General features: G+C 45.5%; 1 protein-coding gene across 1 annotated transcript in view; it reads left to right on the top strand.

Annotated features, from left to right (window-relative positions):
* Positions 1-9,753, top strand: part of LOC310873457 (neoverrucotoxin subunit beta-like) — a gene marked incomplete at both ends in the record, with an annotated part of 43,654 nt that extends 33,901 nt beyond the window's left edge. Inside the window, one exon of the mRNA XM_083785842.1 lies at positions 9,188-9,753. Within this exon, the coding sequence (XP_083641968.1) occupies positions 9,188-9,753 (566 nt within the window). The remainder of the gene's footprint in view (positions 1-9,187) is intronic.
* Between the last annotated feature and the right edge of the window lie 4,554 nt (positions 9,754-14,307).

Here is a 14,307-nt window from a genome sequence, read left to right as displayed (position 1 = left end):
TTCTAAATCCTGACTGTTTTCTTGAAAAAAGCTGTTTTTCTATGTCAGCCGTTCTCAAACACTTTCACTTTTCACGATTCTTCAAAAAATAGCAGACCTACAAGCTCATAGCTATGAGCTTGTAGGTCTGCTATTTTTCAATAGCTAAAGCATGACATGATGCTATAACACCAAATGGGGTTCCCGCGCAAAAATGGGTTAAACTAGTATAATGTCGTCCTGCATTTATGAGGGATTTCCTCTGGCTGGACGATCGTGAAAAATCACACTTGTGTGAAGTGAGCGGCGCTAATATATTAAAGTCTAAACTCATGCTGCTGTTATTGTGTCGACCAGAAGCAGAAACCACTGGTTGCTGGTGGAGTGTACCATATTCCAACGGACTGTCAAAGTTATTTCCACAGAGGCGGCACAGCCTGAGTTTCTTTTCTTAAGACGGTGTGGCGGGTTCTTCAGCCATTCTCCTCATTTTCTGACTGACTGACTGACTGACTGACGGACGGACTGACTGACTGACTGACGGGGTGCATACTTAGTTTAGACTAGTCATTAGTTAGACATGGGTTAAGGTTAGGTTTAGGGTGAGGGTTAAGGTTAGGTTTAGGGTGAGGGTTAAGGTTAGGTTTAGGGTGAGGGTTAAGGTTAGGTTTAGGTGTGCTGCCCCGTGGGAGGTTAGGTTTAGGATGAGGGTTAAGGTTAGGTTTAGGTGTGCTGCCCCGTGGGAGGTTAGGTTTAGGGTGAGGGTTAAGGTTAGGTTTAGGTGTGCTGCCCCGTGGGAGGTTAGGTTTAGGATGAGGGTTAAGGTTAGGTTTAGGTGTGCTGCCCCGTGGGAGGTTAGGTTTAGGGTGAGGGTTAAGGTTAGGTTTAGGGTGAGGGTTAAGGTTAGGTTTAGGTGTGCTGCCCCGTGGGAGGTTAGGTTTAGGGTGAGGGTTAAGGTTAGGTTTAGGTGTGCTGCCCCGTGGGAGGTTAGGTTTAGGGTGAGGGTTAAGGTTAGGTTTAGGGTGATGGTTAAGGTTAGGTTTAGGTGTGCTGCCCCCGTGGGAGGTTAGGTTTAGGGTGAGGGTTAAGGTTAGGTTTAGGTGTGCTGCCCCGTGGGAGGTTAGGTTTAGGGTGAGGGTTAAGGTTATAGGTTTAGGTGTGCTGCCCCGTGGGAGGTTAGGTTTAGGGTGATGGTTAAGGTTAGGTTTAGGTGTGCTGCCCCCGTGGGAGGTTAGGTTTAGGGTGAGGGTTAAGGTTAGGTTTAGGTGTGCTGCCCCGTGGGAGGTTAGGTTTAGGGTGAGGGTTAAGGTTATAGGTTTAGGTGTGCTGCCCCGTGGGAGGTTAGGTTTAGGGTGAGGGTTAAGGTTAGGTTTAGGTGTGCTGCCCCGTGGGAGGTTAGGTTTAGGGTGAGGGTTTGAGATAGGTTGTAGTTGTAGGACTAATGACTGGTCTAAACCAATGACTAGTCTAAACCAAAAACTGTCTAAACTAAGTACTGCACCGCTGACTGACTGACAGCGACCGAGCAAAATAAGACAGCGGGTGAGCGATCGCTAAATGATTAGATAGATGTGCGTGTGTGCCAGCGCGTGTGTGTGTGTGTGTGTGTGTGTGTGTGTGCGTGCGTGCGTGCGTGTGTGTGTGTTTGCGTGTGTGTGTGTGTGTGTGTGTGTGTGTGTGTGTGCGTGCGTACCCGTCTCCGCTCTGAGTGATCAGTCTCCTGCAGGTCTCCATCTGGACGTCCAGGCCTCTCTTCATGGAGCACATCTCCATGTACTCATGGAGGTGGAGCTTCATGTCGCTCTTAGCGGTGGCCAACTCCAGCTGTGAAGACAATCACCATACATCAACTCCAGCTGTGAAGACAATCCCCATACATCAACTCCAGCTGTGAAGACAATCCCCATACATCAACTCCAGCTGTGAAGACATTACAATCACCATACATCACCTCCAGCTGGAAGACAATCCCCATACATCACCTCCAGCTGGAGGACAATCCCCATACATCACCTCCAGCTGTGAAGACAATCACCATACATCACCTCCAGCTGGAGGACAATCCCCATACATCACCTCCAGCTGTGAAGACAATCCCCATACATCAACTCCAGCTGTGAAGACAATCACCATACATCAACTCCAGCTGGAAGACAATCCCCATACATCAACTCCAGCTGTGAAGACAATCCCCATACATCAACTCCAGCTGTGAAGACAATCCCCATACATCAACTCCAGCTGTGAAGACAATCCCCATACATCAACTCCAGCTGTGAAGACAATCCCCATACATCAACTCCAGCTGTGAAGACAATCCCCATACATCAACTCCAGCTGTGAAGACAATCCCCATACATCAACTCCAGCTGTGAAGATAATCCCCATACATCAACTCCAGCTGTAAAGACAATCCCCATACATCAACTCCAGCTGTGAAGACAATCACCATACATCAACTCCAGCTGTGAAGACAATCCCCATACATCAACTCCAGCTGGAAGACAATACAATCACCATACATCAACTCCAGCTGTGAAGACAATCCCCATACATCAACTCCAGCTGTGAAGACAGTCACCATACATCAACTCCAGCTGTGAAGACAATCACCATACATCAACTCCAGCTGTGAAGACAATCCCCATACATCAACTCCAGCTGGAAGACAATACAATCACCATACATCAACTCCAGCTGTGAAGACAATCCCCATACATCAACTCCAGCTGGAAGACAATACAATCCCCATACATCAACTCCAGCTGTGAAGACAATCCCCATACATCAACTCCAGCTGGAAGACAATACAATCCCCATACATCAACTCCAGCTGTGAAGACAATCCCCATACATCAACTCCAGCTGGAAGACAATACAATCCCCATACATCAACTCCAGCTGTGAAGACAATCCCCATACATCAACTCCAGCTGTGAAGACAATCCCCATACATCAACTCCAGCTGTGAAGACAATCACCATACATCAACTCCAGCTGTGAAGACAATCCCCATACATCAACTCCAGCTGTGAAGACAATCCCCATACATCAACTCCAGCTGTGAAGACAATCCCCATACATCAACTCCAGCTGGAAGACAATCAAAAATGAAAATGAAAATAGCCGATTCCAGGCACCCTGGCTGGTAATCCTGTCCCTACATAAAATATATAAAATAAAGGCGAAAGCCACAAAAAAACATTAAAAAAAGAGTCCTTTAACAGATGGCTGTAAGCAGGTTCTAAATTCAGGAATAATGCATATTGTAAATGTGTTATTTATTAATTCATTCACTTATGTATATTTCCATCTTGTGTTTCAGACTGGCTCACTGCGGCCTGTCAGAGAGATGCTGTGAAGCTCTGGCCTCAGCTGTAAGCTCTAATCCCTCCCTAAGAGAGTTGGACCTGAGCCTCAACGTGGTGAATGATTCAGTTCTGGAGAACTGCAAGTGAGTAGACTTGGGCTGTGTCCATGTTGGACAGTGCAGTGTTTCATTCACTCTGACACGACGTCACAAAGCATGCAGAGAGAACAATGCAGTGTTTCATTCACTGACACGACGTCACAAAGCATGCAGAGAGAACAATGCAGTGTTTCATTCACTGACACGACGTCACAAAGCATGCAGAGAGAACAATGCAGTGTTTCATTCACTCTGACACGACGTCACAAAGCATGCAGAGAGAACAATGCAGTGCCTCAAAAAAACTGGAAATATTAACCTAGCATTTGTACTCAAAACTAAACAACAACAACAAACTAAATCTAATAACAAGACATATCCAATATGTAATAGTTTCTGACCGAGGCTAAGTCATTGATTGATTTATTTATTTAATAATAAATGTCAGTTATTTCATTTCATATGAAAGCATCATACCTTCAAATGTATATATTGGTTGTTCAGTTTTGGAGATATGGCTTATAGAGTAATGTCTTGGATTTACAAAAAAAGAACAATGATGCATTGTTGTTCTACTTCCTACAGAGTGAAACACTGTAGTGTCAGCTAGTGGAGACGTTGTGTTAGACAGTTAGACATTGATGCATTGTTGTTCTACTTCCTACAGAGTGAAACACTGTAGTGTCAGCTAGTGGAGACGTTGTGTTAGACAGTCAGACATTGATGCATTGTTGTTCTACTTCCTACAGAGTGAAACACTGTAGTGTCAGCTAGTGGAGACGTTGTGTTGGACAGTTAGACATTGATGCATTGTTGTTCTACTTCCTACAGAGTGAAACACTGTAGTGTCAGCTAGTGGAGACGTTGTGTTAGACAGTTAGACATTGATGCATTGTTGTTCTACTTCCTACAGAGTGAAACACTGTAGTGTCAGCTAGTGGAGACGTTGTGTTGGACAGTTAGACATTGATGCATTGTTGTTCTACTTCCTACAGAGTCAAACACTGTAGTGTCAGCTAGTGGAGACGTTGTGTTAGACAGTCAGACATTGATGCATTGTTGTTCTACTTCCTACAGAGTGAAACACTGTAGTGTCAGCTAGTGGAGACGTTGTGTTAGACAGTCAGACATTGATGCATTGTTGTTCTACTTCCTACAGAGTCAAACATGGAGGAGAAGATTGGCTTACTAATCCTCAACTGAGTCAACTCATTTCAAAACGTGAGTATCTGTGTCTACATTAACATTTTATACACTGTTGTATACTTGGTTGATGTTGTCCTGAAAACTCTTGTGCTCTCTACTCTCTGCTCTTGGCCTGGACCGGGCACCCATGTTGGTGTTGGCATCATGTCGTGCTTTAGCTATTGAAAAATAGCAGATCTACAAGCTCACATCGCGCCACCGAGTGGCGCGATACGAGCTTGTAGGTCTGCTATTTTTGAAAAATCGTAGATCGACTGACATAGAAACATAGCTTTTTCAGAAAACTGTCATTTTCAAACAGACATTTTTAGAATCTGATCTCAGGTCAGAATGGGTTAACACATCAAGATGAGGTCATGTGGTCTGACAGAAACAATGGGCCTCATTCACTAACCTGGTCGTAAACAACATGTATTTCGTCTATATTGGCATAAGTTCAGTTCTGACGTGCGATGCATGAAAGGTGGTGCAGAGCCGTGATGTGTGCAGATCACAGGTGGATCTCGTTTTGGTTTGAAAGTCACAAGTGATCTCCCGTGTCGATCATTGGCATGGTTCCACGCTCCATTTAACACCATACAACTGGAAATATAAATCACACGTGTGTGAACTGAGCGGTGCAACTATACATTTACTGTTACAGTTACTGTACTGCACTGTGCTCTGTACTGTATTGTAGTGTACTGTGCTCTATGCTGTACTTTGATTATTTTGGGGAAAAAATAGTTAGTTACCGTGTGTTACCATGCGGTGGTCCCCGGGGGGTCCCCAGAACATCCAGACCCCCAGAAACGCGCCCAGGGGGCAGGGCCCAGTTCTGGCAAGCCTTCCCACGTCCAAAACGGTCGAGAAATGAGAGAGTTACCGTGTTGCAGCTTTCCGTGCTCGGACAGAAAGACAGACAGGTACACAGAGAGACAGACAGGTACACAGAGAGACAGACAGGTACACAGAGACAGACAGGTACACAGAGAGACAGACAGGTACACAGAGACAGACAGGTACACAGAGAGACAGACAGGTACACAGAGAGACAGACAGGTACACACATAGACAGACAGGTACACAGAGACAGGCAGGTACACAGAGAGACAGACAGGTACACAGAGACAGACAGGTACACAGAGAGACAGACAGGTACACAGAGAGACAGACAGGTACACACAGAGACAGACAGGTACACAGAGAGACAGACAGGTACACATAGAGACAGACAGGTACACAGAGAGACAGACAGGTACACAGAGACAGACAGGTACACAGAGAGACAGACAGGTACACAGAGAGACAGACAGGTACACACAGAGACAGACAGGTACACAGAGAGACAGACAGGTACACAGAGAGACAGACAGGTACACAGAGAGACAGACAGGTACACATAGAGACAGACAGGTACACAGAGAGACAGACAGGTACACAGAGAGACAGACAGGTACACATAGAGACAGACAGGTACACAGAGAGACAGACAGGTACACAGAGACAGACAGGTACACAGAGAGACAGACAGGTACACATAGAGACAGACAGGTACATAGAGAGACAGACAGGTACACAGAGAGACAGACAGGTACACAAAGAGACAGACAGGTACACAGAGAGACAGACAGGTACACAGAGAGACAGACAGGTACACAGAGAGACAGACAGGTACACAGAGAGACAGACAGGTACACAGAGAGACAGACAGGTACACAGAGACAGACAGGTACACAGAGACAGACAGGTACACAGAGACAGGCAGGTACACAGAGAGACAGACACAGAGAGACAGACAGGTACACAGAGAGACAGACAGGTACACAGAGAGACAGACAGGTACACAGAGAGACAGACAGGTACACAGAGAGACAGACAGGTACACACATAGACATACAGGTACACAGAGACAGGCAGGTACACAGAGAGACAGACACATAGAGACAGACAGGTACACAGAGAGACAGACAGGTACACAGAGAGACAGACGGGTACACAGAGAGACAGACAGGTACACAGAGACAGACAGGTACACAGAGAGACAGACAGGTACACAGAGAGACAGACAGGTACACAGAGAGACAGACAGGTACACAGAGAGACAGACAGGTACAGAGAGAGACAGACAGGTACACATAGAGACAGGCAGGTACACAGAGAGACAGACAGGTACACAGAGAGACAGACAGGTACACAGAGAGACAGACAGGTACACATAGAGACAGACAGGTACACAGAGAGACAGACAGGTACACAGAGAGACAGACAGGTACACAGAGAGACAGACAGGTACACATAGAGACAGACAGGTACACAGAGAGACAGACAGGTACACAGAGACAGACAGGTACACAGAGAGACAGACAGGTACACATAGAGACAGACAGGTACACAGAGAGACAGACAGGTACACAGAGAGACAGACAGGTACACAGAGAGACAGACAGGTACACATAGAGACAGACAGGTACACAGAGAGACAGACAGGTACACAGAGACAGACAGGTACACAGAGAGACAGACAGGTACACATAGAGACAGACAGGTACACAGAGAGACAGACAGGTACACAGAGAGACAGACAGGTACACAGAGAGACAGACAGGTACACAGAGAGACAGACAGGTACACAGAAAGACAGACAGGTACAGAGAGAGAGAGAGAGAGACTGACAGGTACAAAGAGAGACAGACAGGTACACAGAGAGACAGACAGGTACACAGAGAGACAGACAGGTACACATAGAGACAGACAGGTACACATAGAGACAGACAGGTACACAGAGAGACAGACAGGTACACAGAGAGACAGACAGGTACACAGAGAGACAGACAGGTACACAGAGAGACAGACAGGTACAGAGAGAGAGAGAGACTGACAGGTACAAAGAGAGACAGACAGGTACACAGAGAGACATACAGGTACACATAGAGACAGACAGGTACAGAGAGAGAGAGAGAGAGAGAGAGACTGACAGGTACAGAGAGAGAGAGAGAGACTGACAGGTACAAAGAGAGACAGACAGGTACACAGAGAGACAGACAGGTACACACAGAGACAGACAGGTACACAGAGACAGACAGGTACACAGAGACAGGCAGGTACACAGAGAGACAGACACAGAGAGACAGACAGGTACACAGAGAGACAGACAGGTACACAGAGAGACAGACAGGTACACAGAGAGACAGACAGGTACACAGAGAGACAGACAGGTACACACATAGACATACAGGTACACAGAGACAGGCAGGTACACAGAGAGACAGACACATAGAGACAGACAGGTACACAGAGAGACAGACAGGTACACAGAGAGACAGACGGGTACACAGAGAGACAGACAGGTACACAGAGACAGACAGGTACACAGAGAGACAGACAGGTACACAGAGAGACAGACAGGTACACAGAGAGACAGACAGGTACACAGAGAGACAGACAGGTACAGAGAGAGACAGACAGGTACACATAGAGACAGGCAGGTACACAGAGAGACAGACAGGTACACAGAGAGACAGACAGGTACACAGAGAGACAGACAGGTACACATAGAGACAGACAGGTACACAGAGAGACAGACAGGTACACAGAGACAGACAGGTACACAGAGAGACAGACAGGTACACATAGAGACAGACAGGTACACAGAGAGACAGACAGGTACACAGAGAGACAGACAGGTACACATAGAGACAGACAGGTACACAGAGAGACAGACAGGTACACAGAGAGACAGACAGGTACACAGAGAGACAGACAGGTACACAGAGAGACAGACAGGTACACAGAAAGACAGACAGGTACAGAGAGAGAGAGAGAGAGACTGCCAGGTACAAAGAGAGACAGACAGGTACACAGAGAGACAGACAGGTACACAGAGAGACAGACAGGTACACATAGAGACAGACAGGTACACATAGAGACAGACAGGTACACAGAGAGACAGACAGGTACACAGAGAGACAGACAGGTACACAGAGAGACAGACAGGTACACAGAGAGACAGACAGGTACAGAGAGAGAGAGAGACTGACAGGTACAAAGAGAGACAGACAGGTACACAGAGAGACATACAGGTACACATAGAGACAGACAGGTACACATAGAGACAGACAGGTACACATAGAGACAGACAGGTACACATGGAGACAGACAGGTACACAGAGAGACAGACAGGTACATAGAGAGACAGACAGGTACACAGAGAGACAGACAGGTACACAGAGAGACAGACAGGTACACAGAGAGACAGACAGGTACATAGCTGTGTAATGGAGAGGAGGCACTGCTCATAAAACTACAGATCTGATATTTCAAGGCGTGTAATAAAGTGGAAAAGATTGTGAAAATAGCAGATCTACAAGCTCACAATGCCTCAAACTAAATGGAATGCCTATAGAATTCCAATGGCTTGTCGATGTGGGGGTTCAATTATTATGTGGGTCCCCAGTGTGTGTGTGTGTGTGTGTGTGTGTGTGTGTGTGTGTGTGTGTGTGTGTGTGTGTGTGTGTGTGTGTGTGTGTGTGTGTGTGTGGGTGTGCGCGTACATGCGTGTGTGTCAGTCAGTGAATGATGTATATAATGTTTACTGTGTTGTTTTCTCATCAGATTTCCAGCGTCTCACACTGGACTCAAACACAGCACACTGTGACCTCTCTCTGTCTGAGGACAACAGGAAGGTCACACTGGGGTCACAGAGGTCAGGGGGTCAGCGTCCTCCTGATCACCCAGACAGGTTTGATGTCCATAGACAGGTTCTGAGTTCACAGAGTGTGACTGGACGCTGTTCCTGGGAGGTAGAGTGCAGTGGAGAGGTTCATATAGCAGTGGCTGACGGAACAATCAGCAGGAAAGGACTTGGTAATGACTGTTGGTTTGGAGACAATGATAAGTCCTGGAGTCTGGTCTGTGATGGTGTTACTGGTTCCAGTTACTCTGTCTTACACAACGGACAGTGGACTGACCTCCCTGTCAGAGCCTCTAAAGGCTCCAACAGAGTATCAGTGTATGTGGACCGTCCCGCTGGGACTCTGTCCTTCTACACAGTGTGCTCTGACTCACTGAGACACCTGTACACCTTCCAGACCAGGTCCACTGGACCTCTCTATGCTGGGTTTGGGTTCTGGTCCTCCTCCTCCTCCTCCTCCTCAGCGCGTCTGTGTGAGCAGAGATAGAGTCTATGTGAGGGTGACATCATCAGGTCATCATGTGAGGGTGACATCATCAGGTCATCATGTGAGGGTGACATCATCAGGTCATCATGTGAGGGTGACATCATCAGGTCATCATGTGAGGGTGACATCATCAGGTCATCATGTGAGGGTGACATCATCAGGTCGCCATGGTTACTCAACATGTTTGAGTGAGTGCAGGTTGTCATGGTTACCACCGTGGCCACCGGCCTAGTGTTACATCATGGACTCCATATTTGGGCATGAGTGACTCGCCGTGACATCACGGTGACATCATCGTGATGATGTAATAAGCAGCACAGTCAGTGACATCGTTGTGATGATGTAATAATCAGAGCAGCGACATCACCATTACAGCTCCTGGACGTTGTCATGTCAACACCCCCCCAAGCATTTGACCTTTGACCCCGGACCCCCGTTAGATCAGATTTGTGTCGTTAAAAATATCACAAACTGTACAATAATGCATTGTGAGCTTGTAGATCTGCTATTTTCAAATATCAAAGTAATATATGGTTAATATTTGATCATTTAGCTTCTATGACCCCCTGGAACCCCCTCAAGGACCCCCGGGGGACCCTGGACCACACTTTGAGAACCAGTTAGTGTTGATTTAGTCGACTAAAACGACTTTCTTTTCACTGAGGAAGACTAACATGATGACTAAAACTAAGACTAAATATACTGACAATTGTCAACAAATAAAACCTAGACTAAAATGTTAGGGTGGAGAAGAATTAAAAGACGAGTCATTCTATGCTTGGTTGCATGCTGGAAATAGCAGATCTACAAGTGCAGTGCAGATCGGCTATATTCAGCAAATCAACCATTACGCCACCAAGGCCCACCAAAATACATTTTAGTCGACTAAAATCATATCATTAGTCGACTATAACTTGACTATAACACTAAAACATTTCAGATGTCTAAAATATGACTAAAACTAAATGAAGCTTCATTCCAAAGACTAAAATGACTAAAATAAAATCTAAATTTGCTGTCAAAATAAATAACCAGTTTAAACACGTTAACCCTTTATATACACACTGGCTATTTGAAAACAGCAGATCTACAAGTTCACAATGCGTCGCCATGCATATTTAACCCATTCTTTTGGTGTTTTAACTATTGGGTGGATGGCGGGTGGTTTTGTGTAGAGGTTGAACAGGGTTGGAGCTCTAGAACTGAGCCCTGCGGGTCTCCATTTCTCTGGGTTCTCCGTGCGCTCGTGTTCTGTCCGAGGTGAACTCTGAACCTCCGGTTGGTCAGCAGAGCTTGAATGACTGCCGTTGTCCAGCAGGGAGCGTCCTTTGTTTCACTAGGAGGTCTTTGTGAGTTTCACTGTGAGGTCTTTGTGAGTTTCACTGTGAGGTCTTTGTGAGTTTCACTAGGAGGTCTTTGTGAGTTTCACTAGGAGGTCTCTGTGAGTTTCAATAGGAGGTCTTTGAGAGTTTCACTGTGAGGTCTTTGTGAGTTTCACTAGGAGGTCTTTGTGAGTTTCACTAGGAGGTCTTTGTGAGTTTCACTAGGAGGTCTTTGTGAGTTTCACTATGAGGTCTTTGTGAGTTTCACTATGAGGTCTTTGTGAGTTTCACTAGGAGGTCTTTGTGAGTTTCACTATGAGGTCTTTGTGAGTTTCACTATGAGGTCTTTGTGAGTTTCACTAGGAGGTCTTTGTGAGTTTCACTGTGAGGTCTTTGTGAGTTTCACTAGGAGGTCTTTGAGAGTTTCACTAGGAGGTCTTTGTGAGTTTCACTATGAGGTCTTTGTGAGTTTCACTAGGAGGTCTTTGAGAGTTTCACTATGAGGTCTTTGTGAGTTTCACTAGGAGGTCTTTGTGAGTTTCACTAGGAGGTCTTTGTGAGTTTCACTAGGAGGTCTTTGAGAGTTTCACTAGGAGGTCTTTGAGAGTTTCACTGTGAGGTCTTTGTGAGTTTCACTAGGAGGTCTTTGAGAGTTTCACTAGGAGGTCTTTGTGAGTTTCACTAGGAGGTCTTTGAGAGTTTCACTAGGAGGTCTTTGTGAGTTTCACTAGGAGGTCTTTGTGAGTTTCACTAGGAGGTCTTTGTGAGTTTCACTAGGAGGTCTTTGTGAGTTTCACTAGGAGGTCTTTGAGAGTTTCACTGTGAGGTCTTTGTGAGTTTCACTAGGAGGTCTTTGAGAGTTTCACTAGGAGGTCTTTGAGAGTTTCACTGTGAGGTCTTTGTGAGTTTCACTAGGAGGTCTTTGTGAGTTTCACTGTGAGGTCTTTGTGAGTTTCACTAGGAGGTCTTTGAGAGTTTCACTAGGAGGTCTTTGAGAGTTTCACTAGGAGGTCTTTGTGAGTTTCACTGTGAGGTTGAGGAACACAGTCTCTGTCTTCAGTCATCTACCATGCAGACATCTACACCCCCCCCCCCCCCCACACACACACACACACACACACACACACACACTGCTCCACTAGACCATCTAGACCAACCCCCCACCAGCTGACTTCACCGTCCAACCAGCCTGGAGAAAGGAAAGGGAGTCCAAGGAGGTCCCAAACAAACACCTGGTGTCAGACCCCAACCAACAGGACCCTGGCACCACCCTCAATAGATTCATAGATCCAACCAACAGGACCCTGGCACCACCCTCAATAGATTCATAGATCCAACCAACAGGACCCTGGCACCACCCTCAATAGATTCATAGATCCAACCAACAGGACCCTGGCCCCACCCTCAATAGATTCATAGATCCAACCAACAGGACCCTGGCCCCACCCTCAATAGATTCATAGATCCAACCAACAGGACCCTGGCACCACCCTCAATAGATTCATAGATCCAAGTAATGCAGTAGTGTTCAATCTTTGTATAATATTTGTATATTTGTATATTTGATATTTCTATATATTGGCCAAATGTATTGACATTGTTAATAGATACTGATATCTTGTATCTATCCCGTCTGTAATCACACCTTGGGTGTGACTGTGAGGTGATGATTAGTGATGGTGTGCACCTGCACGTCACCACTCCTTCAAAAGAGACTTGACTCCCACAACTCCTCACACTGAAGAAGGCTGTTAGCCCAAACCTTTGTCCCACAACTCCTCACACTGAAGAAGGCTGTTAGCCCAAACCTTTGTCCCACAACTCCTCACACTGAAGAAGGCTGTTAGCCCAAACCTTTGTCCCACAACTCCTCACACTGAAGAAGGCTGTTAGCCCAAACCTTTGTCCCACAACTCCTCACACTGAAGAAGGCTGTTAGCCCAAACCTTTGTCCCACAACTCCTCACACTGAAGAAGGCTGTTAGCCCAAACCTTTGTCCCACAACTCCTCACACTGAAGAAGGCTGTTAGCCCAAACCTTTGTCCCACAACTCCTCACACTGAAGAAGGCTGTTAGCCCAAACGTTTGTCCCGAAGGAATAGAGAAAATAAACCAGCTTGAATGTGTTTCTTGGTGTGTGTAAGACCTTTTTTTATGATGTTGATTTAAGCTGGCAACGCACCATAAGTCAGAGCGCGGTGATCACAAGAACGTTTTCTAAAACAAATGCTTGCGATGATTTCAATGTGTTTGTAAAGGGGTCTAGTAACACACAAACGTGTACAACAAATTCTTGCAATGATTTCAGAATCATGAGAAAAGGTTGACTAGACTTCATGTCTGTTTTCCTACTGCTGTGAACACGTTGTATGACCATGTGTAGAAGTCATAATTGTTTAATAAAGTGATTGTTGACAGTCTGGCGTTGTTCCTGTGTATTAATATTCATAGTGTTGTCATGACAGCAACATGGACACAGCTCATTGGTCGTACAAGAACTACGCTGGGTCCAATCGGAACCATCGTTATTATTTAATGTAAAGTAAGTTTTGGACAAACAAGTAGACCAGTCTCTTCTACAGACAGACAGACGGACGGACGGACGGACGGACGGACGGACGGACGGACGGATACCAGTCTGTCATTTTTTTTTAAATAAAGAAAACCTAAAATCATTTGTTATAGTGAAATATCCCATACTTGTGTGTGTGTGTGTGTGTGTGTGTGTGTGCGCGCGCGCGTGTGTTTTAATGAATTCCTATGGCTATATACAGTAAAAAACTTTGCATAGGCTACTAATTAATTATTATAATTATAATTATTATTAATTAAAAACTTTGCATAGGCTACTAATTCATTATTATAATTATGATTATTAATTATTAATTAAAAACTTTGCATAGGCTACTAATTGCCACACAATTTGAAGTGAATTCGATCTTCATCTTCATAATGATTCCATTAAAAAATACGTTCTTTAATTATATAAAGAATGAAGTGAAACGGAATGAAAACGTGTCAGGCAGCAGGCTACAATATTATCATTGCGTATGAATCAAAATTCCACCTGTAAAATATAATAATGTGATTCTTACCTTTGGATTTGAAATGACCGTATTATGTTTGAGTTGTACCTTCGTAGTGTTACCAGCAGATGGCAATGAGTCCTCGTCATGGAAAGGACGCTCCGCTCTGTGCTATCCTACCCGTCATGCTTTGTTTTGTAGTCCT

Source organism: Protomyctophum parallelum (genome assembly GCF_964188405.1).
Source record: "Protomyctophum parallelum genome assembly, chromosome: 1".
Taxonomy (NCBI): domain Eukaryota; kingdom Metazoa; phylum Chordata; class Actinopteri; order Myctophiformes; family Myctophidae; genus Protomyctophum; species Protomyctophum parallelum.
Note: the sequence above shows the minus strand (reverse complement) of the source record. Positions and strands in the feature narration are given on the sequence as shown.